Below are 25,965 nucleotides of genomic sequence, written 5' to 3'. Positions count from 1 at the left end.
CTGAGTGGGATGTGTTGGGTTGGTGAAGGACGGGCCGACCCAGCTACACCTTACAGTATATACAAAAGCATGTGGACACCCCTTCAAATGAGTGGATTTGGCTATTTTAGCCACACCTGTTCCTGACCTGTGAATAAAATTGAGCACACCGCCATGCAATCTCCATAGACAAACATTGTCTGTAGAATGGCCTTACTGAAGAACTCAGTGACAATCAACATGGCACCATCATAGTATGTTACCTTTCCAACAAGTCAGTTCATCATTTGTACCCTGCTTCAGCTGCCCCGGTCAACTGTAAGGGCTGTTATTGTGAAGTGGAAATGTCTGGCAGCAGTGGCTTAGCCAGGAAGTGGTAGCTCACACAAGCTCACAGAACGGGACCGCGAGTGATGAAGTGCATCGCGCGTAAAAATCAGTTGTCCTCGGTTGCAACACTCACTACCGAGTTCCACACTTCCTCTGGAAGCAACTTCAGCACAAGAACTGTTCGTCTGGAGTTTCATGAAATGGGTTTCTATGGCAGAGCAGCGGCACACAAGCCTCAGATCACCATGCTCAATGCCAAGCTTCGGCTGGAGTTGAAATGCGTTCTCTGGAGTGATGAATCACGTTTCACCATCTGGCAGTCCGAACCACAAACCTGGGGTTGGCAGATGCCAGGAGGACGCTACCTGCCCCAAAGCATAGTGCCAACTGTAAAGTTTGGTGGAGGATGAATAATGGTCTGGGGTTGTTTTTAATGGATCGGGTTAGGCCCCTTAGTTCCATTGAAGGGAAATCTAATCGCTACAGCATACAATGACATTCTAGACTATTCTGTGGTTCCAACTTTGTGGCAACAGTTTGGGGAAGGCCCTGTCCTGTTTCAGCATGACAATGCCCCCTGTACACAAAGCGAGGTCCATACAGAAATAGTTTGTTGAGATCGATGTGGAAGAACTTTACTGGCATGCACAGAGCCCTGACCTAAACCCCATTGAATACCTTTAGGGATGAATTCAAACGCCGACTGCGAGCCAGGCCGAATCGCCCAACCTCACTAATGCTGTTGTGGCTGAATGGAAGCAAGTCCTGGCAGCAATGTTCCAACATCTAGTGGAAAGCCTTCCCAGAAGAGTGGAGGCTGTTATAGCAGCAAAGGGAGACCAACTCCAAATTAATAACCATGATTTTGGAATGAGATGTTAGATGAGCAGGTGTCCACATACTTATTGGTCATGTAGTGTACATTCCCCTTCCATGCAAATGTGTGACTCTCTTTGCAGATGAGATTAAATCTAATTTAATACATTTGCTTTTGTCAGTTTTTTAAATCATTAATTTCAGAGGTCAGGGTCAAGCTGAGCCGGACCAAGAGTGGAAAAGGTTACTGGTTATGATGACATCACTGGTGAGAAGTCAGTAATGAAAAGTTATTCAGTTGACTGCATGTTAGTCTGTCAGCCCCATCTTGTTGACATCTCCTTCTCTCTCCTCCCCTCCACTCTATCTCCCCTCCCGTCCTCTGTCCCCTCGTCTCTCTCCTTCCTCTCTCTCTACTCCTCTCCCTCTCTTCCTGACAGACAGCATCAGACCTGTTGACTTGGGCAACAAACCTCTATCATCTACACCCCCACCCTTCTCTTACTCTAACATGACACCAATATAATATATAATATGACAAGTATTAGTAGTTCCATAAAACACTACTTGTTATTGGGGTTTAGAATGGTTTGTATGGACACATGACTTTCTCCATGTGGGATAATAAAGTTGATTAATATTGAACTGCTATAATCACTGTAGATTTATACTCTACCTACCTGGTGGACTGACGCTTTGAGCCTGGAGATCTGAGGAGAAAGAGAGAGCGAAAGAGACAGAGAGAGAAAGAGACAGAGATAGAGAGAAACAAAGGAGAAAGGGAGGAGTCAGAGGAAGAGAGAGACAGAGGTTAAATGAACATCAACATGACCTTTCATGATGTGATGGGGAAGACAGGCTTATCATTGGTATGGTGCAACAACACCCATGTGTACACACATTCCTCCTCTCTCCCCTACCCTCCTCTCACTTCCACACATCTCTCTCTCCCCTACCCTCCTCTCTCCCCTACCCTCCTCTCTCCTCTACCCTCCTCTCGTCCCTACCCTCCTCTCTCCTCTACCCTTCCCTCTCTCCTCTACCCTCGTCTACCCTACCCTCCTTTCTCCTTCTCAAATCTCTCTCCCCTACCCTCCTTTCTCACCTCCCATTCTCTCTCCACTACCCTCCTCTTCTCTCTCCACTACCCTCCTCTCTCCTCTACCTTCCTCTCTCTCCCCAACCCTCCTCTCTCCTCTACTCTCCTCCCGACCCTCCTTTCCCCTCTTCTCTCCCCTACCCTATATCCCCAACCCTCCAGTCTCCTCCACCCTCCTCTCTCTCCCCTGCCCTCCTCTCCCCTACCCTCCCATCTCCCCTCCCCTCCCCCTTCTCCTCTCTCACTTACCCTCCTCCTATACCCTATACCCTCCTATACCCTTCTCTCTCCCCTCACCCTTCTCTCTCCCCTCACCCTTCTCTCTCCCCTCACCCTTCTCTCTCCCCTCTCCTACCTTCCTTTCTCCCCTCTCCTTCTCTCTCACCTATCGTGCTCTATGCCCTCCCCTCCCCTCCCATCTCCCCTCCCCTCCCCTCCCATCTCCCCTCCCTTTCTCTCTCCCCAACCCTCCTCTCTCCCTACCCTCCTCTCTCTCTCCTCCTCCTCAAATCTCTCTCCCCACCCCTCCTCTCTCTTCCATCTCTCTCTCGCTCTCTCACTCTTCCTGACATATAGTGTTGGACTTGTTTATCTTGACTCAGCTCATAGACCTCTAGCATCTACAGCCCTCCCTTCTCCTACTCTAACATAACACCAATATAATATATAATATATACTCTCATTTACATAGAGACAGATACAATCAATCATTGACACACTGAATATACAATAGTCAGATGCATGACACCATCACAACTTAACTGACATTAGTGCCTGTCCCCAGATGGACAGTTAGGCTACAGTAAAGTACATTTACAGGTGATCACATCATTGTCCTGCTTTGAGACACATTTTTACTGTCTGCTTCCAGTTGCATGTTATTTTACTATCCCTGCAAATGGTAACATATCTTACAATATCAAAACATATCTCAGTAACTGTCACAAGTGTATATTAATATAACAGCATCTTACCTGTGGCCCAGAAAATGATCATCAATATCCCTGTAGATATCATGTCTGTCTCTAACTGGGGCTCCACTGACATATACAAGTCACTGTCATAAAGTTTGGACTGAAGAGTGGAACATACTGCTCGGCTATATGACTTCTCTCTCATTAGTTCAGTACGTCTTTGATGTGAGATAAACTTCTTAGCAACTTATCTTGGATCAGTGGTTGAACACACTACAGCAAACTGATCTGTTAAAAAAACTCCACAGGAAACTGCTGACAGAGCAGCAACGTTTCACATAGTGTTCTATAATATCACCTCTAACTGTCTACTGCTTGAGTTCACCTCTTATAGAATATTGGCTTAATGTTCCAGAACCTAAATATAAACAGTACCAGCACCCAAAATGAGTACTGATGAGGTCTCATGTTAGAGCAGGAGAAGGGGGGATGTGGTGTAGAAGCTAGAGGTCTGTTACCCAAGTCAACTCAACAGGTCTGATGCTATATGTCAGGGTCAGGCTGGACTGGGACAAGAGAGGAAAAGGTTACTGCTTATGATGACATCACTGGTGAGAAGTCAGTGATAAAATGATATTTTCACTCTCCCCCTTCCTCCATCTGGTCCTCCCCCTTCCCTCCCCTCGGTCTGGTTCTGATCATTACTCTCGTCTCCCTCCCTCCCCTCTTCTAATGCATATTATATAAATGGGAGGGAGAATGAGATCAGGAGATGGGGGAGAAGGGTAGAGGGGGAGAAGAGGAGAGGGGGAGAAGAGGAGAGGGGGAGAAAAGAGGAGAGAGAGAAGAGGAGGATGGGAGAAGGGGAGAGGAGGAAACTGTTTGTCTCCCACCGTTCCACTCAGAGGACTCTACCTTCTGTTATCAAGTGGGTTTTTCCACCATATTTAGTTTACCAGTCATTGGGAAGGGAAGGGAAAAAGTGCACACTTTAGGAGAAAGGAGAGATAATTGGTGCAATGCTTCTTTCTAGTCTACAGTCCTGCGTCTGTGACACCAGATTACCACCTAGTGGCCATAAGAGGAACTGTCCTGTCAGTGTGTTTTTACTGCTGGCTCAAAACAACACATGACCTGCATACATGATCTGATTCATGTGTGAGTACTAAAACCATATGAATATAGTATATTATAGTATATTTATTATATATGTGGGTCTGACAAGTAAACACTCTTAATGTTTGCTGTTTTATCACTAAGCAGAACATTGGGCACTATGTAACCAAACACATGTGAAACCTCATGATGTGAGTGATAAGAAGTGTTTAAAAAGGTGAGTTCTGAACCCTGTAGACTACTGCACTACTTCTGAAGAAGACCAGAGTCATTTCAGAATGAAGACTACTATAGTTCTGATGGTGTTGCTGTTCTGTCTGTCTGGGGCCTGGACTCAGGGAGAGAGTGGAGGGGTGACTAGTAGGTCTGTCTGTCTGTCTGTCTGTCTGTCTGTCTGTCTGTCTGTCTGTCTGTCTGTCTGTCTGTCTGTCTGTCTGTCTGTCTGTCTGTCTGTCTGTCTGTCTGTCTGTCTGTCTGTCTGTCTGTCTGTCTGTCTGTCTGTCTGTCTATCTGTCTGTCTGTCTGTCTGTCCGTAATGTGTTGATAGTAATATACTATGTTGTTAGGTACAGAATAGAGGGAGGTAAGTGGTTATCTATCTATAATAATAATATACTATGTTGTTAGGTACAGAATAGAGGGAGGTAAGTGGTTATCTATCTATAATAATAATATACTATGTTGTTAGGTACAGAATAGAGGGAGGTAAGTGGTTATCTATCTATAATAATAATATACTCTGTTGTTAGGTATAGTTTAGAGGGAGGTAAGTGGTTAGGCCACCTTAAAGGAGTTGGGGGAAGTTGCACCTAGATGCTGATCTTGGGTCAGTTTTGCTTTTCCTCAACAAGTGGTTAAGGATAGGTTTGGGGTTGTGTCATGGCTAAAATGGATCCATCTTTTGTCAGATAAACGTCATATTTCCCTTTTCATAGCAGGTTAGGAGAATTAGGTTAAGGTTAGGATTAGCTAAAATGCTAAAAATATCACCTTTTGATGTGAATTTGACAATAGCAGGATCCCTTCTTGCCATGACCTTGGGGTTGGGGAAGCTGATCCTGGTCTTTACCTAGGAAAAACCCTGAAGCTTAGGCCACAGTAAGACAGTCCATTTCCAGTACCCACATCCCACCCCTAGGGGGCAGTGCCTGGAGTGCCAGCATGGTTAATAGTTGTTAACATAGTGAAGTTTCCACTATGAACTCTGGTAACCCTAACTCTAACCCTGCTAAATAGTCATAAGACTGATAAATAGTTAATTCATGTTTACCTGGACTATCTGCACTGACCCTACATACACTCACAATACTATATATACACACTCACTCATAATACTATATATTCACACTATATACACACTATATATACAATACTATATATTCACACAATATACACACTATGTATACAATACTATATATTCACACTATATACACACTATATATACAATACTATATATTCACAAAATATATACAATACTATATATTCAAACTATATACACAATGCTATATATTCAAACTATACACACACTATACATACAATACTATATATTCACACTATATATACAATACTATATATTCACACTATATACACACTATATATACAATACTATATATTCACACTAGATACACACTATATATACAATACTATATATTCATACTATATACACACTCAATCACACACTACATTGACACACAAATCCCACACCAACACAACACAGACAGAGATATGCATACCGACACAACACACACACACACACACACACACACACACACACACACACACACACACACACACACACACACACACACACACACTTGACCCTCATCATCTGCTGCTCTGTTCTTTATTTGACTTGTATTTTATTTGTATCACTTGTTGTTTCATCTCTTTTCTACTATTTGATATTTTCACCAGTATGTGGTAACATTTCACAACTATTAGAACAAAACTCACAACAGATCATCAACAAGGCTGTTTTTTCTAAACTTTCAGCACATTTTCAATTCAAGTTCAACACACCAAATCACACAGTAACTTTTCCACCAAACCTAATCAGTGATTCATTTAGAAATACATTTCATATAAAGTAATATCCTTTCACAATACAATGCTCACAAGACTTTCATATGATTCTCTTCTCATTTGTTTAAATACATTTGACCATCACTTAATACAACTGACCTTACAGTTTTTCCTAATTGTTTACACACTAAAACTGTCCCATGAGGACCAATGACCCAAACCTGTAACTCATTTATCAGAACCAGACACCACATCTACAATACTACTGGAACATGAGGCCCAATGACCCAAACCTGTAACTCATTTATCAGAACCAGACACCACATCTACAATACTACTGGAACATGAGACACAATGACCCAAACCTGTAACTCATTTATCAGAACCAGACACCACATCTACAATACTACTGGCCCATGAGGACCAATGACCCAAACCTGTAACTCATTTATCAGAACCAGACACCACATCTACAATACTACTGGCCCATGAGGCCCAATGACCCAAACCTGTAACTCATTTATCAGAACCAGACACCACATCTACAATACTACTGGCCCATGAGGACCAATGACCCAAACCTGTAACTCATTTATCAGAACCAGACACCACATCTACAATACTACTGGCCCATGAGGACCAATGACCCAAACCTGTAACTAATTTATCAGAACCAGACACCACATCTACAATACTACTGGCCCATGAGGCCCAATGACCCAAACCTGTAACTAATTTATCAGAACCAGACACCACATCTACAATACTACTGGCCCATGAGGACCAATGACCCAAACCTGTAACTCATTTATCAGAACCAGACACCACATCTACAATACTACTGGAACATGAGGACCAATGACCCAAACCTGTAACTGATTTATCAGAACCAGACACCACATCTACAATACTACTGGCCCATGAGGACCAATGACCCAAACCTGTAACTCATTTATCAGAACCAGACACCACATCTACAATACTACTGGAACATGAGGACCAATGACCCAAACCTGTAACTAATTTATCAGAACCAGACACCACATCTACAATACTACTGGAACATGAGGACCAATGACCCAAACCTGTAACTCATTTATCAGAACCAGACACCACATCTACAATACTACTGGCCCATGAGGACCAATGACCCAAACCTGTAACTAATTTATCAGAACCAGACACCACATCTACAATACTACTGGCCCATGAGGCCCAATGACCCAAACCTGTAACTAATTTATCAGAACCAGACACCACATCTACAATACTACTGGCCCATGAGGACCAATGACCCAAACCTGTAACTCATTTATCAGAACCAGACACCACATCTACAATACTACTGGTCCATGTTTAGCTTTACACTCAGATTTCAATTGTACAACAAACATTTGGCAAAACACAACACACAATTCTCTACCTTTCGCACAACCTTCACAAGTAAAATCTCTTGTGTGTAAATGAAAAGCAGCACTGTTCAACAAGCTGAGATCAATTACCAATTGATCACTTTCACTCTGCACAAGTGGTAACACCAGTTGCGTAAATGTTCACTTCACAATCAGACCTTTGGTATGGATAAAAAGACCACAGATGAGTCCTCCTGTATTTGGAGAACAATGGAAGCAAACTGGCAGAGAGAGGTAGAGGAGGAGGAAGAGGAGGAAGACCAAGAACAAGGAGAGTAATCTGTGATGAAATTTGAGCGACTGTGGTGGACCATGTGGTCAACCATGGTTTGACCTTGATAGAGGCTGGACAGAACATGTGGTCAACCATGGTTTGACCTTGATAGAGGCTAGACAGACCATGTGGTCAACCATGGTTTGACCTTGATAGAGGCTAGACAGACCATGTGGTCAACCATGGTTTGACCTTGATAGAGGCTAGACAGACCATGTGGTCAACCATGGTTTGACCTTGATAGAGGCTGGACAGACCATGTGGTCAACCATGGTTTGACCTTGATAGAGGCTGGACAGAGAATACACCCCAATCTGAGCCACTTCACCATAGCATCCATCATCCAGACGTTCCACAATGAGAAGAGGTTTGTACTGCAGACATTGGACCTCTCTACTACTTTTACTACTTGACAGAAGTACAACATAAAGCACAGTAAAGACTGGAGATTCCAATACACATACTGTATTACTGTACTGTTTACTGTACTGTATGGAGGAAACTGGGAGCTATACTACTCTGTAACATGTTTATCTTGTATACTGTAATACTGTAGTGTTTACTGTACTGGATGGAGGAAACTGGGGGCTATACTACTCTGTAACATGTTTATCTTGTATACTGTATTACTGTAGTATTTACTGTACTGTATGGAGGAAACTGGGAGCTATACTACTCTGTAACATGTTTATCTTGTATACTGTATTATTGTAGTATTTACTGTACTGGATGGAGGAAACTGGGAGCTATACTACTCTGTAACATATTTATCTTGTATACTGTAATACTGTAGTGTTTACTGTACTGTATGGAGGAAACTGGGAGCTATACTACTCTGTAACATGTTTATCTTGTATACTGTATTACTGTAGTGTTTACTGTACTGTATGGAGGAAACTGGGAGCTATACTACTCTGTAACATGTTTATCTTGTATACTGTATTACTGTAGTGTTTACTGTACTGTATGGAGGAAACTGGGAGCTATACTACTGTGTAACATGTTTATCTTGTATACTGTATTATTGTAGTATTTACTGTACTGGATGGAGGAAACTGGGAGCTATACTACTCTGTAACATGTTTATCTTGTATACTGTATTACTGTAGTGTTTACTGTACTGTATGGAGGAAACTGGGAGCTATACTACTGTGTAACATGTTTATCTTGTATACTGTATTACTGTAGTGTTTACTGTACTGTATGGAGGAAACTGGGAGCTATACTACTGTGTAACATGTTTATCTTGTATACTGTATTACTGTAGTGTTTACTGTACTGGATGCTATGTTGTTGTTGTAGAACTGAAAGACGACCACCACGTGGTACAACACGTCTATTTACAGGAGAACAGGAGGCTGCCATTGTGTAAATGGTAGTTGAACATAATGCCATAAGACTGCAGGAAAGCCATCAACAGATGATTGAAAACCCTGTCATCTTCCGTAACATCAGAGTGAGTTTATCAACCATAACCCACATCCTTAATAAACACCATCTCTGGATGAAGCACATCTACAGTCCCATTTGAAAGGAATCCCCAAAGAGTGAAAGATAAACACTACAAATATCTGCAGTAAGTAATATACTCGTATTACTCTCTAGTAACATCAGAGTATCATTGATGTTACCAATAATATACTAGTATTACTCTCTAGTAACATCTTAGTATCATTGATGTTACCAGTAATATACTAGTATTACTCTCTAGAAACATTAGAGTATCATTGATGTTACCAGTAATATACTAGTATTACTCTCTAGTAACATTAGTGACTCATTGATGTTACCAGTAATATACTAGTATTACTCTGTAGTAACATTAGAGACTCATTGATGTTGCCAGTGAACTTTACTATTCAGCAATTACAGTATTTACTGTCATTTCAGAAAATCATGGAGTTGGATGCAAGTCCCATCCTCCAGGAACTCATATTCATAGATGAGGCTGGAATCAATTTAGCGAAGAAGAAGACGAGAGGAAGGAACATCATTGCACAATGTATCATCATTGAGGTACCTGTCCAGCGCGGGGGAAATGTCACCATAATATTATGTGCAGCTATGAGCCACAATAGGGTCCTCCACCACCATGCCACCCTTGGACCAGACCACACTGCCCATCTCCTTTATTTCCTCAACACCTTACATGACAGTCTTTACCAGCCAGAGCAGAGAGGGTCAGGTTATCCTGAGAACCTAATGTATGTTCTAATTTTTGACAGTGTGAGTTTTCATCGGGCTGCTCAGGTCAACTGGTTACCCCGGTAGAAGATTAGGATGAAGTTAAATCTATTTAACCTGTTAGGGCTAGGGGGCAGTATTGACACAGCCGGATAAAAAACGTACCCGATTTAATCTGGTTACTACTCCTGCCCAGTAACTAGAATATGCATATAATTATTGGCTTTGGATAGAAAACACCCTAAAGTTTCTAAAACTGTTTGAATGGTGTCTGTGAGTATAACAGAACTCATATGGCAGGCCAAAACCTGAGAAGATTTCATGCAGGAAGTGGCCTGTCTGACAAGTGTTTCATCTTGGCACTTTTTATTGAAGACTGAGGATCTGTGCAATAACGTGACACTTCCTACGGCTCCCATAGGCTCTCAGAGCCCGGGAAAAAGCTGAACGATATCGAGGCAGGCTCTGGCTGAAAGACTTTATCGCTTTTGGCAAATGGCCACTCAGAGTACTATGGGCTTAGGCGCGTGCCCGCGTCGACCGAATGCTTTCTTTTCTTTTGTCTGTTTACCTAAACGCAGATTCCCGGTCGGAATATTATCGCTTTTTTATGAGAAAAATGGCATAAAAATAGATTTTAAACAGCGGTTGACATGCTTCGAAGTACGGTAATGGAATAATTCGAATTTTTTTTGTCACGAATTGCGCCATGCTCGCCAACCTTATTTACCCTTTCGGATAGTGTCTTGAACGCACGAACAAAACGCCGCTGTTTGGATATAACGATGGATTATTTTGGACCAAACCAACATTTGTTATTGAAGTAGAAGTCCTGGGAGTGCATTCTGACGAAGACAGCAAAGGTAATAACATTTTTCTTATAGTAAATCTGACTTTGATGAGTGCTAAACTTGCTGGGTGTCTAAATAGCTAGCCCTGTGATGCCGGGCTATCTACTGAGAATATTGCAAAATGTGCTTTCACCGAAAAGCTATTTTAAAATCGGACATATCGAGTGCATAGAGGAGTTCTGTATCTATAATTCTTAAAATAATTGTTATGCTTTTTGTGAACGTTTACCGTGAGTAATTTAGTAAATTCACCGGCAGTGTTCGGTGGGAATGCTAGTCACATGCTAGTCACATGCTAATGTAAAAAGCTGGTTTTTGATATAAATATGAACTTGATTGAACAAAACATGCATGTATTGTATAACATAATGTCCTAGGGTTGTCATCTGATGAAGATCATCAAAGGTTAGTGCTGCATTTAGCTGTGGTTTGGGTTTATGTGACATTATATGCTAGCTTGAAAAATGGGTGTCTAATTATTTCTGGCTGGGTACTCTGCTGACATAATCTAATGTTTTGCTTTCGTTGTAAAGCCTTTTTGAAATCGGACAGTGTGGTTAGATTAACGAGAGTCTTATCTTTAAAATGGTGTAAAATAGTCATATTTTAGAAAAATGTAAGTAATAGCATTTCTAAGGTATTTGAATAACGCGCCACAGGATTCAACTGGCTGTTGAGTAGGTCCCACCTAGCCCATAGAGCATGGGTGTCAAACTCTGGTAATTATATTTGGCCCGTGAGACAATACCAAATTACTACTAGAGCTGGCCCGCCGGTATTATACAGCGCATTCACCGCTAATACTACGAATCCCATAATGCTCTGCTGTTGTTTTCGCGCGCCAATCAGGACAGGACCCAGAAACGCCCTCTCTTCTGTGACAGTAGTCATAGCAACATAGACGCTACAACTGTCAGCGCGCTATCCCTTCCCAAAAATGGCGAAAAGAAAGGCAGAAAACAGGAGCTTTCTGGACAAGTGGGAGGCAGAATATCTGTTTACATATGTAAAAGACAAACCTGTTTGTCTTGTTTGTGGAGTCAACGTGGCTGTAAGTAAGGAGTACAACATTAGACGACACTATGAAACGAAACACCATGACAAATACAAGGACCTGGACATGACTCAAAGGAGCCAGAAAGTAGAGGAGATGAAAAGAAGTTTGGTTTCACAACAGAATATGTTCAAAAAAGCCACATTGCAAAGTGAGGCTGCTGTAAAGGCTAGTTATATAGTGGCAGCAGAGATCGCAAAATCAGCCCGGCCCTTTAATGAGGGAGAGTTAGTGAAAAAGTGCATGATGAAAGTTTGTGACCTCGTATGCCCAGAGAAAAAGCAAGCATTTTCAAACGTGAGCCTGAGCAGGAACACAGTAGCTGATCGCACATGTGATCTTGCCACCAATCTGTATGACCAGCTGATGGAAAAGGGAAAAGATTTTGTTGCGTTCTCCCTCGCTGTGGATGAGAGCTGCGACGCATCTGATACTGCTCAGCTGTCAGTCTTCATCCGTGGAGTATTATCATTTTATTTGTAAAATTATTAGCCAGTGGAAAAAGTTTATTTTGGTATTTAAATCAGAAGGCCGCAAATAGAAAAGAGGCATACGATTTTTATTTAAATTGTATTTATTTAATAAAGGAATGCCATTGATGTGTTTTTTTAATTTGAAATTCGATTTTGCATGTCTCCACTATTAAATGATATATTGTATGGTAATAAGCGATGCTTGTTCCATATTCAATGTTAAAGCAAAACTTGTTTGGGTCCATATTAAAAGGTTCATTTGTTCAATGTTGGCCCGCAACTTTGTTCAGGTATTACATTTTGGCCCACTGGGTATTTCAGTTTGACACCCCTGCCATAGAGGTTAACCAGTTTTATTTATACATTCTTTAGTAGGTGTCATGATGTGGCCCTTTCTGGGTATAGATCGTGGCATCCCCTCTCTCTCACTCACTCTCTCCTACACCCAGGTTCTGTTATCTCAGGCCATAAATTCCTGGCAGAGACTCTCCCCCTGGTCATGCAGAGAGAGAGAGACACAGAGAGAACAAAGGATTTCACATGAACTCCTAAATCCCCAACATGGGAATTTGAAACATAATGTCCACTTGTGAGAAGGTGGGAATGGTCCGTGGACACTTACGGGACGGGTATGACGAGTGTGTTTCATTTGGTGACCTCAGAGAGGACAGGAAACACACATAACTATATCTCTGAATGCGAAAATTTCTCAATTATGAGGTTTGCATCTAATACTAGTATAAAATGAATGAGTAAAGATGAAACAATTTGTGAAACATGTAATGTGATGTTAAACCTTAAATGTGAGAGAATTGTATTCCCTTTAAAGTTTAACTAAGTCATTGGCCTGCCTCCGTGAGCGGAGACATGATCTGTCGTCATGGATCCGCCCTTTCCTGTTGTTATGAATAAAAACCCCTCCTGAGGAAATGCTCTTTAGACCACAAGGTTACAATGGTTGTTGAATTCCTAACTGTACCCCGTGGAGCATTGGCTACACAACGGGAAATGGTTCAACTCTGAAACTATCGATCCGACAGAATAAGAGCAAATCTTAGATACTAATTAGTAGTCCGCAGCTAGAAATTATGTCAACCTGGGATGAGAAGACCGACAACCGCCAAAACATCTATTCTATAAGAACATTTCTGATTGGTACTCTGAAGTATCCATTGATGCATTTCTGTGATTATTTAGTTAGTTAGTAAATAAATGATTCAGCCAATTGGCGTATGGATGATTCATAGTAAAGGCTGGGTTCGTGCAGATAAACAACTGTTTACAACGTTTGGAAAAAGACTAACGTGAGGTAAAGAATAATTCATTAATTAGAACACTAATTGATCAGATGAAAAAATATCTGAAGAGTTAAATTAGGAAAATTATAACATTGTAATCTGATGATTTTCCTTGGTGCCCCGACTTCCTAGTTAATTACATTTACATGAAAAGTTTAATCATGTAATAATAATAACAGAGAATTGATTGGATTAAATAAGTCTTCACTTTTAATGATGCCAAAGACACGACACCTGTCTGGTCCAGCGACGGAAGGTTTGAGCCCATAGGCAACGTTGTTGTCAGTGATGTCTGTTGAGGACCTGCATTACAACAGGCCTACAAGCCCTCAGTCCAGCCTCTCTCAGTCTATTGCGGACAGTCTGAGCACTGATGGAGGGATTGTGCGTTCCTGGTGTAACTCGGGCAGTTGTTGTTGCCATCCTGTACCTGTCCCCCAGGTGTGATGTTCGGATGTAGCGATCCTGTGCAGGTGTTGCTACACGTGGTCTGCCACTGCGAGGACGATCAGCTGTCCGTCATGTCTCCCTGTAGCGCTGTCTTAGGAGTCTCACAGTACGGACATTGCAATTTATTGCCCTGGCCACATCTGCCGTACTCATGCCTCCTTGCAGCATGCCTAAGGCACGTTCACGAAGATGAGCAGGGACCCTGGGCATCTTTCATTTGGTGTTTTTAGAGTCAGTAGAAAGGCCTCTTTAGTGTCCTACGTTTTCATAACTGTGACCTTAATTGCCTACCATCTGTAAGCTGTTAGTGTCTTAACGACCGTTCCACAGGTGCATGTTCATTAATTGTTTATGGTTCATTGAACAAGCATGGGAAACAGTGTTTAAACCCTTTACAATGAAGTTACTTGGATTTTTACTAATTATTTTTGAAAGACAGGGTCCTGAAAAAGGGACGTTTCTTTTTTTGCTGAGTTTATTTCAGGTGTTTATTTTTCATAAATTTGCAAACATTTCTAAAACCCTGTTTTTGTTTTGTCATTATGTTGTATAGTGTGTAGATTGTGGGGGGAAAAAACTATTTATTCAATTTTGGAATAAGCCTGTAACATATCAAAATGTGTTAAAAGTCAAGTGGTCTGAATACTTTCTCAATGCACTGTATCACAACCAGTAAATCTTAAACTTTACACAAATCTTTTATCATCTACAATGTTGATTTATGGTCATTTTAATTCAAATTGCTAAACTTGATCAACAAGTTGTTTTATCTCATAACATTTATGATTTTGTCATTTTTTAAAATAGTTTGGTCAATTGAATTATTGTCTTTTGTTTGCATGTGAGCATGTCTTTTTAGTCGGTTCTAAAAGTGGGGATGTTTCATAGTATTTCTGATTATCTTAACTGACCAGAACCAAAGAACCATTTTGTTTTACAGAAAACCACAGACCCACTACTGCAATATAGACCTATGGAATGGCCTCACCTCAACATGGATCTAGTCCAATCAGACGTGTCTCACCTCAACATGGATCTAGTCCAATCAGACGTGTGTCACCTCAACATGGATCTAGTCCAATCAGACGTGTGTCACCTCAACATGGATCTAGTCCAATCAGACAGGTCTCACCTCAACATGGATCTAGTCCAATCAGACGTGTCTCACCTCAACATGGATCTAGTCCAATCAGACGTGTCTCACCTCAACATGGATCTAGTCCAATCAGACGTGTCTCACCTCATCATGGATCTAGTCCAATCAGACGGGTCTCACCTCAACATGGATCTAGTCCAATCAGACGTGTCTCACCTCAACATGGATCTAGTCCAATCAGACGTGTCTCACCTCAACATGGATCTAGTCCAATCAGACGGGTCTCACCTCAACATGGATCTAGTCCAATCAGACGTGTCTCACCTCAACATGGATCTAGTCCAATCAGACGGGTCTCACCTCAACATGGATCTAGTCCAATCAGACGTGTATCACCTCAACATGGATCTAGTCCAATCAGACGTGTCTCACCTCAACATGGATCTAGTCCAATCAGACGTGTCTCACCTCAACATGGATCTAGTCCAATCAGACGTGTCTCACCTCAACATGGATCTAGTCCAATCAGACGTGTCTCACCTCAACATGGATCTAGTCCAATCAGACGGGTCTCACCTCAACATGGATCTAGTCCAATCAGACGTGTCTCACCTCAACATGGATCTAGTCCAATCAGACGTGTCTCACCTCAACATGGATCTAGTCCAATCAGACGTGTTCACACTGATATTGATCTAATTGGCAACAGTGACTTTTTTAATGCAACAGAATAAACAGTAAAAACACATAACATTTCAATAGGTGCAATAACTTATCTCTGTACACTATTCTGATTAGATACTATTTAATGCTGAGTTTGGACACAGGTTTTTATAGGAACACTAAGGCACCTGGACCACATATTGAGATGTGCCTTTTGTAAAGTAAATCAGTTGTTACATAAGGTGACAGTTGTAGAACTGTTAACAAAGTAGCTGAATTGTCAAAGACCGAAGCCTTAGGTCACCCACAGAAAAGTAATCCACAACTTTCTCTGGTAAAGAATTACAAATCTACCACTTTCATATAAACACCTGGACACACAGCAGAACATCTACACTGAATCCATCCACCAAGCATCCTGATTTGTTTTAATGAACACTTTTTATGACACTAAAATAACCTTCAATTACAGTATATATGAAGGGATTATTGTCATTGTTACATTATATAGGCTACAGTAAGTTATATTCTTCCATTTTAAATAACAGGCTCTCCCACCATCTAGAATCACCAGGTCTGCTTGCAGATCAACAGAATGTCTTGGAAAGACAGACCTTTAGACCTCATAGGCCTGTCCAATACATTGTTGATTTTTTATTATTCATACTTTCCTTACAAGTTGGGATTTAAATTGATGTACACACCATGATGTCTCAGTGAAAAATGTATTATATATTTATATTTTAATTATGAAAACAATTTAGAAAACGTCACTCAAATCCTGTTAAAATGTATATAGAGGTATTAGTCTCATGCTACGGTATATAAATGATATTGTTCCATTTTAAACAGCCTAACAGGCTCTCCCACCATCTCTAATGATCTGGTCTGCTTGATGATGAACAAAATGTAGACCACAGCATGATTATTATATGACTACCACATCTCTGTACCCTTCAACACACAATCCATGTTTGATGCTCTTTTCATTTACAATTTAACCCTTAGAATGCAATTTCTATGGTCCTGCGGAAATGTAATTAACATTAAAAAACAATCCCCATTAAAATCCAACTGTTTAAACTAGAGATATGTTTTGCATCTCAATCCAACACATCCACTAATATCTCCATTCCTCATCTGAGGTGAAAGGTCACAGAGCTGTGTTTGTCAGACCTTAAAACATTCAGAAAATGGGTGTCCTCACGAAAATGTCTGTAACGTCCGATCAGTTTGGCCTGTAAACTATGGAAAGATGAGACTCAGGAACACGATGATGTTCTCTGTTTTGCTCTACGACCCCATAAGCATCGTCTGAAGTCATACAGTCCATCTGCCAACTTCTGTCTGTAGTGTCAGAACCGTTTGGACAACACACTAACATGACCCCACAATGGAAAGATGAGTCTCACAGGAACACGTACAGGTTGTTATGATCTAGGACACACTAACATGACCCCACTATGGAAAGGTGAGTCTCTCAGGAACACGTACAGGTTGTTATGATCTAGGACACACTAACATGACCCCACTATGGAAAGGTGAGTCTCTCAGGAACACGTACAGGTTGTTATGATCTAGGACACACTAACATGACCCCACTATGGAAAGGTGAGTCTCTCAGGAACACGTACAGGTTGCTATGATCTAGGACACACTAACATGACCCCACTATGGAAAGGTGAGTCTCTCAGGAACACGTACAGGTTGTTATGATCTAGGACACACTAACATGACCCCACTATGGAAAGGTGAGTCTCACAGGAACACGTACAGGTTGTTATGATCTAGAACGTCCACAAGCTTTACAAGACTCGTCTGAAGGTCTCCTGGTACCAGTTAACACATTTATGGAAGTAGATATGGAGATAGTTTAGTTCCCAAAATAAAGGGTTAAATATAGGTAAATAAAATTATATTATGAGTTTCCTGGACTTTCTTACATCTCTCAGATGCCCCCCCCAAAAAACCACAAAATATAAAAACCCCAAGACAATTTGGCCATAAACAGACATTACATCGTGACAGACAATCTGCTAGAAAACTGAGGAAAAAATGTACAATGTACAAATGAAGAGAGCATAGCCTTGCTATTGAGAAAGGATTGGAACAGGCAGAGAGAAGACAGGCTACGGCCCATAAAATGAGGTGGAAACTGAGCTGTACCTTCTAACCTCCTGACAAATGTACAACAATATAAGAGACAGATATTTCCCTCAGAATACAAAGACCTAAAAATCATTTGAAAACAAATATAATATTGACAAGCTCCTGTATCTGACAGGTAAAATACCGCCGTGTGCAATCATGGCAGCAGAATGTGTGACCTGTTGTGATGAGAACAGGTTAACCAGTGGAGAACAAACACCACAGTAAATAAAACCTAGGACTAGATTTATCACTTTAGTTCATTTCCCTTGATATTTATACTTCTACTTTTTGTTCACACAGCTCACACTCTCCTACACACACCAGCTGACTGAGAGGGCCCTAGTGGAACCATCTGGCTGAGAGGGCCCTAGAGGAGCCAGCTGGCTAAGAGGGCCCTAGAGGAGACAGCTGGCTGAGAGGGCCCTAGTGGAGCCTCCTTTACCCTCCTCTCTCCACTACCCTCCTCTCTCCACTACCCTCCTCTCTCCACTGCCCTCCTCTCTCCTCCACCCTCCTCTCTCCTCTACACTCCTCTCTCCTCTACACTCCTCTCTCCCCAACACTCCTCTCTCCCCAACACTCCTCTCTCCTCTACACTCCTCTCTCCTCTACACTCCTCTCTCCCCAACACTCCTCACTCCTCTGTCCTCCTCTCTCCTCTACACTCCTCTCTACCTCCCCTTATCTCTCTTAGCAACTTATCTAGGATCAGTGGTTGAACACACTACAGCAAACTGATCTGTTAAAAAAAAACTCCACAGGAAACTGCTGGCAGAGCAGCAACGTTTCACATAGTGTCCTATAATATCACCTCTAACTTTCTACTGCTTGAGTTCACCTCTTATAGAATATTGGCTTAATGTTCCAGCACCTAAATATAAACAGTACCAGCACCCAAAATGAGTACTGATGAGTTCTCATGTTAGAGCAGGAGAAGGGGGGATGTGGTGTAGAAGCTAGAGGTCTGTTACCCAAGTCAATTCAACAGGTCTGATGCTATATGTCAGGGTCAGGCTGGACTGGGCCAAGAGAGGAAAAGGTTACTGGTTATGATGACATCACTGGTGAGAAGTCAGTGGTACAATGATATTTTCTCTCTCCCCCCTCCTCCATCTTGTCCTCCCCCTTCCCTCCCCTCTCTCTGGTTCTTACCATTACTCCCTCCCTTCCCCCAAGGTAGCCTTGTGGTTGATTAAAAGAGACCCCCCCCCCCACATATTTGCATAGTTGCGTATGTTATGGTCTTATCTCAGCATGTCTACAGATTCTCCCTGTATTTGTTGGCTTGGAAATGTTGATACCAGAGACTGTTAACAGAAGAAACTGTGTAACCAACCATTTATAGAGGCTCAGAAATGCATTATAATGAATTAGAAGGTTGGTTATCCTCCAACAATGTCACAATGGATGGCAGAAATGTCTCGTTATGTATCACTGTATTTGATTTACTGGTCAACTTTCATGAGGTCAGGATGCCTTATATGGAATACTGTACGACAAAAGGAGTCTGTATTAAAAGATGACCACTTCATGTTTACAATAACTGCTGGGTTGTTCAGTCCTGCCCTGGTGGTCTGCTGTCCTGTGGGTTGTCACTCTGGCCTTGACCTAACACACCTGAAACCAATAATGAATGTTTCACTAAGATCCTAAAGCTGAGTGGGATGTGTTGGGTTGGTGGAGGACGGGCCGACCCAGCTACACCTTACAGTATGTACAAAAGTATGTGGACACCCATTCAAATGAGTGGATTTGGCTATTTTAGCCACACCTGTTCCTGACCTGTGAATAAAATTGAGCACACCGCCATGCAATCTCCATAGACAAACATTGGCTGTAGAATGGCCTTACTGAAGAACTCAGTGACAATCAACATGGCACCATCATAGTATGTTACCTTTCCAACAAGTCAGTTCGTCATTTGTACCCTGCTTTAGCTGCCCCGGTCAACTGTAAGGGCTGTTATTGTGAAGTGGATATGTCTAGGAGCAGCAGTGGCTTAGCCAGGAAGTGGTAGCTCACACAAGCTCACAGAATGGGACCGCGAGTGCTGAAGTGCATCGCGGGTAAAAATCAACTGTCCTCGGTTGCAACACTCACTACCGAGTTCCACACTTCCTCTGGAAGAAACTTCAGCACAAGAACTGTTTGTCTGGAGCTTCATGAAATGGGTTTCTATAGCAGAGCAGCAGCACACAAGCCTAAGATCACCATGCGCAATGCCACGCGTAGGCTGGAGTGGAAACGCGTTCTCTGGAGTGATGAATCACGTTTCACCATCTGGCAGTCCGAACCACAAGCCTGGGTTTGGCAGATGCCAGGAGAATGCTACCTGCCCCAATGCAGAGTGCCAACTGTAAAGTTTGGTGGAGGATGAATAATGATCTGGGGTTGTTTTTCATGGTTCAGGCTAGGCCCCTTAGTTCCATTGAAGGGAAATCTAATCGCTACACCATACAATGACATTCTAGACTATTCTGTGGTTCCAACATTGTGGCAACAGTTTGGGGAAGGCCCTGTCCTGTTTCAGCATGACAATGCCCCCTGTACACAAAGCGAGGTCCATACAGAAATAGTTTGTTGAGATCGATGTGGTAGAACTTTACTGGCCTGCACAGAGCCCTGACCTAAAACCCATTGAATACCTTTAGGGATGAATTCAAACGCCGACTGCGAGCCAGGCCGAATCGCCCAACCTCACTAATGCTGTTGTGGCTGAATGGAAGCAAGTCCCCACAACAATGTTCCAACATCTAGTGGAAAGCCTTCCCAGAAGAGTGGAGGCTGTTATAGCAGCAAAGGGGGGACCAACTCCATATTAAGACCCATGATTTTGGAATGAGATGTTAGATGAGCAGGTGTCCACATACTTATTGGTCATGTAGTGTACATTCCCCTTCCATGCAAATGTGTAACTCTCTTTGCAGATGAGATTAAATCTAATTTAATTAATTTGCTTTTGTCAGTTTTTTAAATCATTCATTTCAGAGGTCAGGGTCAAGCTGAGCCGGACCAAGAGTGGAAAAGGTTACTGGTTATGTTCCTCTCACCTTACTCTCCACTCCTCAACCCCACAGAGGAATTATGTTCCTCCCACCTGACTCTCCACTCCTCAACCCCACTGAGGAATTATGTTCCTCCCACATTACTCTCCACTCCTCAACCCCACAGAGGAATTATGTTCCTCTCACCTGACTCTCCACTCCTCAACCCCACAGAGGAATTATGTTCCTCCCAGCTTACTCTCCACTCCTCAACCCCACAGAGGAATTATGTTCCTCCCACCTGACTCTCCACTCCTCAACCCCACAGAGGAATTATGTTCCTCCCACCTTACTCTCCACTCCTCAACCCCACAGAGGAATTATGTTCCTCCCACCTTACTCTCCACTCCTCAACCCCACAGAGGAATTATGTTCCTCCCACCTGACTCTCCATTCCTCAATCTCAATGTCTGATTCATTCCTGTAACATATACTGCAGTGAATTGTAAACAGTAGAGAGGTGTCATTCCTGTAACATATACTGCAGTGAATTATAAACAGTAGAGAGGTGTCATTATTGTAACATATACTGCAGTGAATTCTAAACAGTAGAGGTGTCATTATTGTTATGTATAGAAAACATTGTGTAATGCTGCCTGTTGTTAGTGATGTTTAGGTCGTTGTTTTATGAGTGACAGTGTGCTTGTTGGGTGACAACCTTTGCTACTGTTATGGAAGAACGAGTTGATTTGAGACATGTATGAAGTGATTTGGTAGTTTTAGTGCATTTTGGATGTGAAATGAACTGCTGTGCCAAGCTGAAAGTTGGTTAGGAGAACTGTGAAGAGTTTTGAAAAAGTGACCTAAGTATTGAGAAATGGGTCCTAGCGATTGTAAAAAACTGTAATTCATACTATTTGTTGTAGTCTGTCCAAGACGGGAATCACACAAGACTGATCTCAGTTAATTCATACTATATGTTGTAGTCTGTCCAAGAGGGGAATCACACAATACTGATCTCAGTTAATTCATACTGTATGTTGTAGTCTGTCCAAGAGGGGAATCACACAAGACTGATCTCAGTTAATTCATACTATATGTTGTAGTCTGTCCAAGAGGGGAATCACACAATACTGATCTCAGTTAATTCATACTGTATGTTGTAGTCTGTCCAAGAGGGGAATCACACAAGACTGACAGCCTGTAATTTTATTAAAAGCATTCAGTTGATTACATGGCAGTTTAGAGAGCAACATCATAACAATAATCTACATCATAATCAATAATCAATATTATAACATTTATAATCAATAACATCATGAGAGTTGAGAAATGTTTCAAAATACAAAGAATGAACAGATGATTATAATAATACATGGACTAATAATGGAGACACTAAATAAGATAAAGAATCTAAGAGACACTAAATAAGATAAAGAATCTAAGAGACACTAAATAAGATAAAGAATCTAAGAGACACTAAATAAGATAAAGAATCTAAGAGACACTAAATAAGATAAAGAATCTAAGAGACACTAAATAAGATAAAGAATCTAAGAGACACTAAATAAGATAAAGAATCTAAGAGACACTAAATAAGATAAAGAATCTAAGAGACACTAAATAAGATAAAGAATCTAAGAGACACTAAATAAGATAAAGAATCTAAGAGACACTAAATAAGATAAAGAATCTAAGAGACACTAAATAAGATAAAGAATCTAAGAGACACTAAATAAGATAAAGAATCTAAGAGACACTAAATAAGATAAAGAATCTAAGAGACACTAAATAAGATAAAGAATCTAAGAGACACTAATTAAAGAGAAAATAAATGTACCCAAAACCCCATGTTACCCAGAACCCCATGTTACCCAGAACCCCATGTTTCTCTGGTGGTAAAAACCAAACTAAAAGGAATAATGGTGGTTGCAGTCACTCCTTTTAGATTTCTTCCAAGGTTCTAGAAAGATAAACTAATTCTGAACTTGTTATTAAAATTAGAACCACTTCAGGTTTGTCACCACATTTTAAACACCAGTCCACTGCTGACCATCCATTTAAAACACAAAACTGACCTAAGATCAGCATGTAGGGTCAGCTTCATTCTACTCCTACTCCGTCCCCTGGGCTGCTCTCTCCTCTCCCGGTCCAGCTTCAGCTCTGGAGCTCAGAGAGACCATCTCCATGGCATTGACATAAAGATCCATGCTGCTCACCCTGTTCACTCTCTTCTGCCTCCTGGTGGGCTAGGGAGACACAGCACCAACAGTCAGACATTTACTCTCTAGTATCTCCATTCTCTCTCCCTCCCTCTCCTCTCACCCTCTCCCTCTAGTTTAAATGACTTGTAACGTCTGAGTAAATGTCTTTACCTTGTAGTACAGGTATAAGGTGGTGATGGCTGTCAGTAGGATCAGCAGCACTACAACAATGATGATGATGAAGGCTGGCAGAGGAGAGGCTGCAAACAGAAACACCTTTGATGAGGGGACTGATCATCATCACATAGATCTGTGGGAAATCTGTCAATGACAAAGTTATAAGTCTGGTTCATGTTCAGTTACCTGTGATGGTGAGGGAGAGGAGCTCACTCTCAGAGGAGAAGTCATGAGAGAAAACATAATTGTCATAAACACATCTGTAGTTCCCTTGGTGGGAGTCATCTGCAGCAGGGAAGAGGAAGGCAGCAGAGTGATTGACAGCTGGCTGGGTCTGGGTTCTGTTGGAGCCGGTGAACGTGAGGAGGAAGGAGCCTCCTGGGTACTGTGGCTGATTGGAGCAGGTGATGGTGAAGCTGTAGCCCCTGAACATCTCGGGCCCCTGGTGGCCCCTGGAGACCCCTCCCAATGAGTCAGTCAGGGAGATATCAGGCTGGACCAGGAGATCTGTAACAATAAAAGAGAACAAGAAAAACCTCTTCAACTAGTTTCCTATAGATATGACAATAACATCAGCATGTAACAGTGCTAGCCACCCTCCCTCACAGGGCAACATGAGTAGTGGGCCTACAGTCACTGAGACAACATATGTTGATATCAGGCTTAAGCAGGACATCTGGAACAAGAGGAGAGAAAAAGAAAACGTAGCTCCTCAACTACTTTCCTCATTTAGATATGACAATAACATGACATGTGACAGTGGTAGTGAGTAGAGACGTTCACTGAGATAACACTCAAATACAAAAGTATTCTGGGATATTTAAGTTGTATTTGATTCCTACTTGACTGAGTGATCTATTTAGTAAAGCAGACTGACAAGCTAAACAGTCATCATGAGAGGTGCAGAGGAAGTTGTATGAATGAAGGAAATCAGTTGAATATAATTATAATATGTTGATATTTCCTGAGCAGATCACTGTGAGTCCAGGAAGGAGATATAATACATGGACTAAAGTATGTGGAACTCAGCAGTGAGTTTTACAACAGAGGATTATTTTTATGCTCTACGTGGTTCAGCCCTCAGCGGTCCGTTCTGGGAGCTTGTGTTGTCTACCACTTCACGGCTGAGCCGTTGTTGCTCCTAGACTTGCCACTGAGATCTTCAGTAAGGACATTTTACTGACTGTGTTTGTCTATGGAGATTGCATGGCAGTGTGCTTGATTTTATACACCTGTCAGCAACAGGTGTGCTGAAAGAGCCAAATCCACTGATGTCCACATACTTTTGGCCATATAGTCTATCTTGTTATTACCTGAGCAGATCACTGTGAGTCCAGGAAGGAGATAATAATTTCTCCAACACTTCCTCAGTGAAGGCTCATCCCCATCACAGTCAACTCCAAACCCTCTAGTGGTGTTTCCAGGTAGAACTGGAACAGTGGAGCCACAACCCAGCTGTCTACACACTACTGCAGCTACATCCTCCTGGTCCCAGTCAGATCCCACAGTCCTCCACTCTCCCTGGTCGTACCACTCCACTCCACCAGCACAGCGACTGCCTCCTCCCACCAGCCTCACATCATCAGGCTCTGAGAAAAGAAAAGAGAGAGACAGTAATCTTACTATTTTCTCACTAAAACACACCTATATTGTCTCTCATATTCTTCACTCCAGGTGAGAAACAATGTTGATTGAGTGACAAACTGTTTCTTACCTGAGCAGGTGAGTCCAACAACATTACCAGGTAGACAGGTGTTGTTTTCTCTGTCTGAGGTGTCACAGTCCAGGAGAAGGGACTCTTTGCCTTTACACTGGAACTCTTTATCCCAGGTCTGACCCTCACCTTCTCCATAGAGCCCCCCCTGTAGAGCTGCAGGAGCCCCACAGCCAAGCTCCCCACAGACTACCTCTGCATCCTGCCGGTCAAAGTCAGCTTCACACACTGAGGCCCAGGACTGATTGGACTTCACCTCCACTCTCCCAGAGCAGAGACCAGCTCCATCCACAAGCCGCACAGACTCTGGAGAAAAAGACTTGGTTGAACATTCAATCAGTTTTGTTGATGACACTGTCAAGGACTAAACACAAATATGTTGGATAAAAGATTGTAGTTTGCTATGTTTGATACTGTAACAGGTAGAAATGGGTTCTTAGTCACTCAGGATAGGGTTGGGAATAATGCAGGCAGGAGACAGGAATAAGTTCACTTCACTTTATAGAAAATAAACAGCTGGACATCCATCAGGCAGCTTCACTTCAGTACCATCTGAACTACAATGATCTGCCCATGAACATCTCCCATAAACCAATATGACAAACACAAATATAATGTTTAAATACATCTGACATCTCTCCCTCTATTTAAATGAAATAAAAACACATAAAACATGATACATGGTAATATTGTATAATGTATAA

General features: G+C 41.9%; 1 protein-coding gene across 1 annotated transcript in view; it reads right to left on the bottom strand.

Annotated features, from left to right (window-relative positions):
* The window catches only part of LOC106609853 (leukocyte immunoglobulin-like receptor subfamily B member 3-like), a 150,327-nt gene extending 126,164 nt beyond the window's left edge, over positions 1-24,163 (bottom strand). The window contains exons 1-2 of the mRNA XM_082978286.1: positions 24,154-24,163; positions 23,734-24,054 (exon numbers count right to left, since the gene is read on the bottom strand). Coding sequence (XP_082834412.1) covers positions 23,734-24,054; positions 24,154-24,163 — 331 coding nt within the window. The remainder of the gene's footprint in view (positions 1-23,733; positions 24,055-24,153) is intronic.
* Positions 24,164-25,965: the final 1,802 nt, after the last annotated feature.

This window comes from Salmo salar, chromosome 08, assembly GCF_965601325.2.
Source record: "Salmo salar chromosome 08, fSalSal1, whole genome shotgun sequence".
Taxonomy (NCBI): Eukaryota; Metazoa; Chordata; class Actinopteri; order Salmoniformes; family Salmonidae; genus Salmo; species Salmo salar.
The sequence above is the reverse complement of the archived record's forward strand: the minus strand, read 5'-3'. Positions and strand labels throughout refer to the sequence as shown.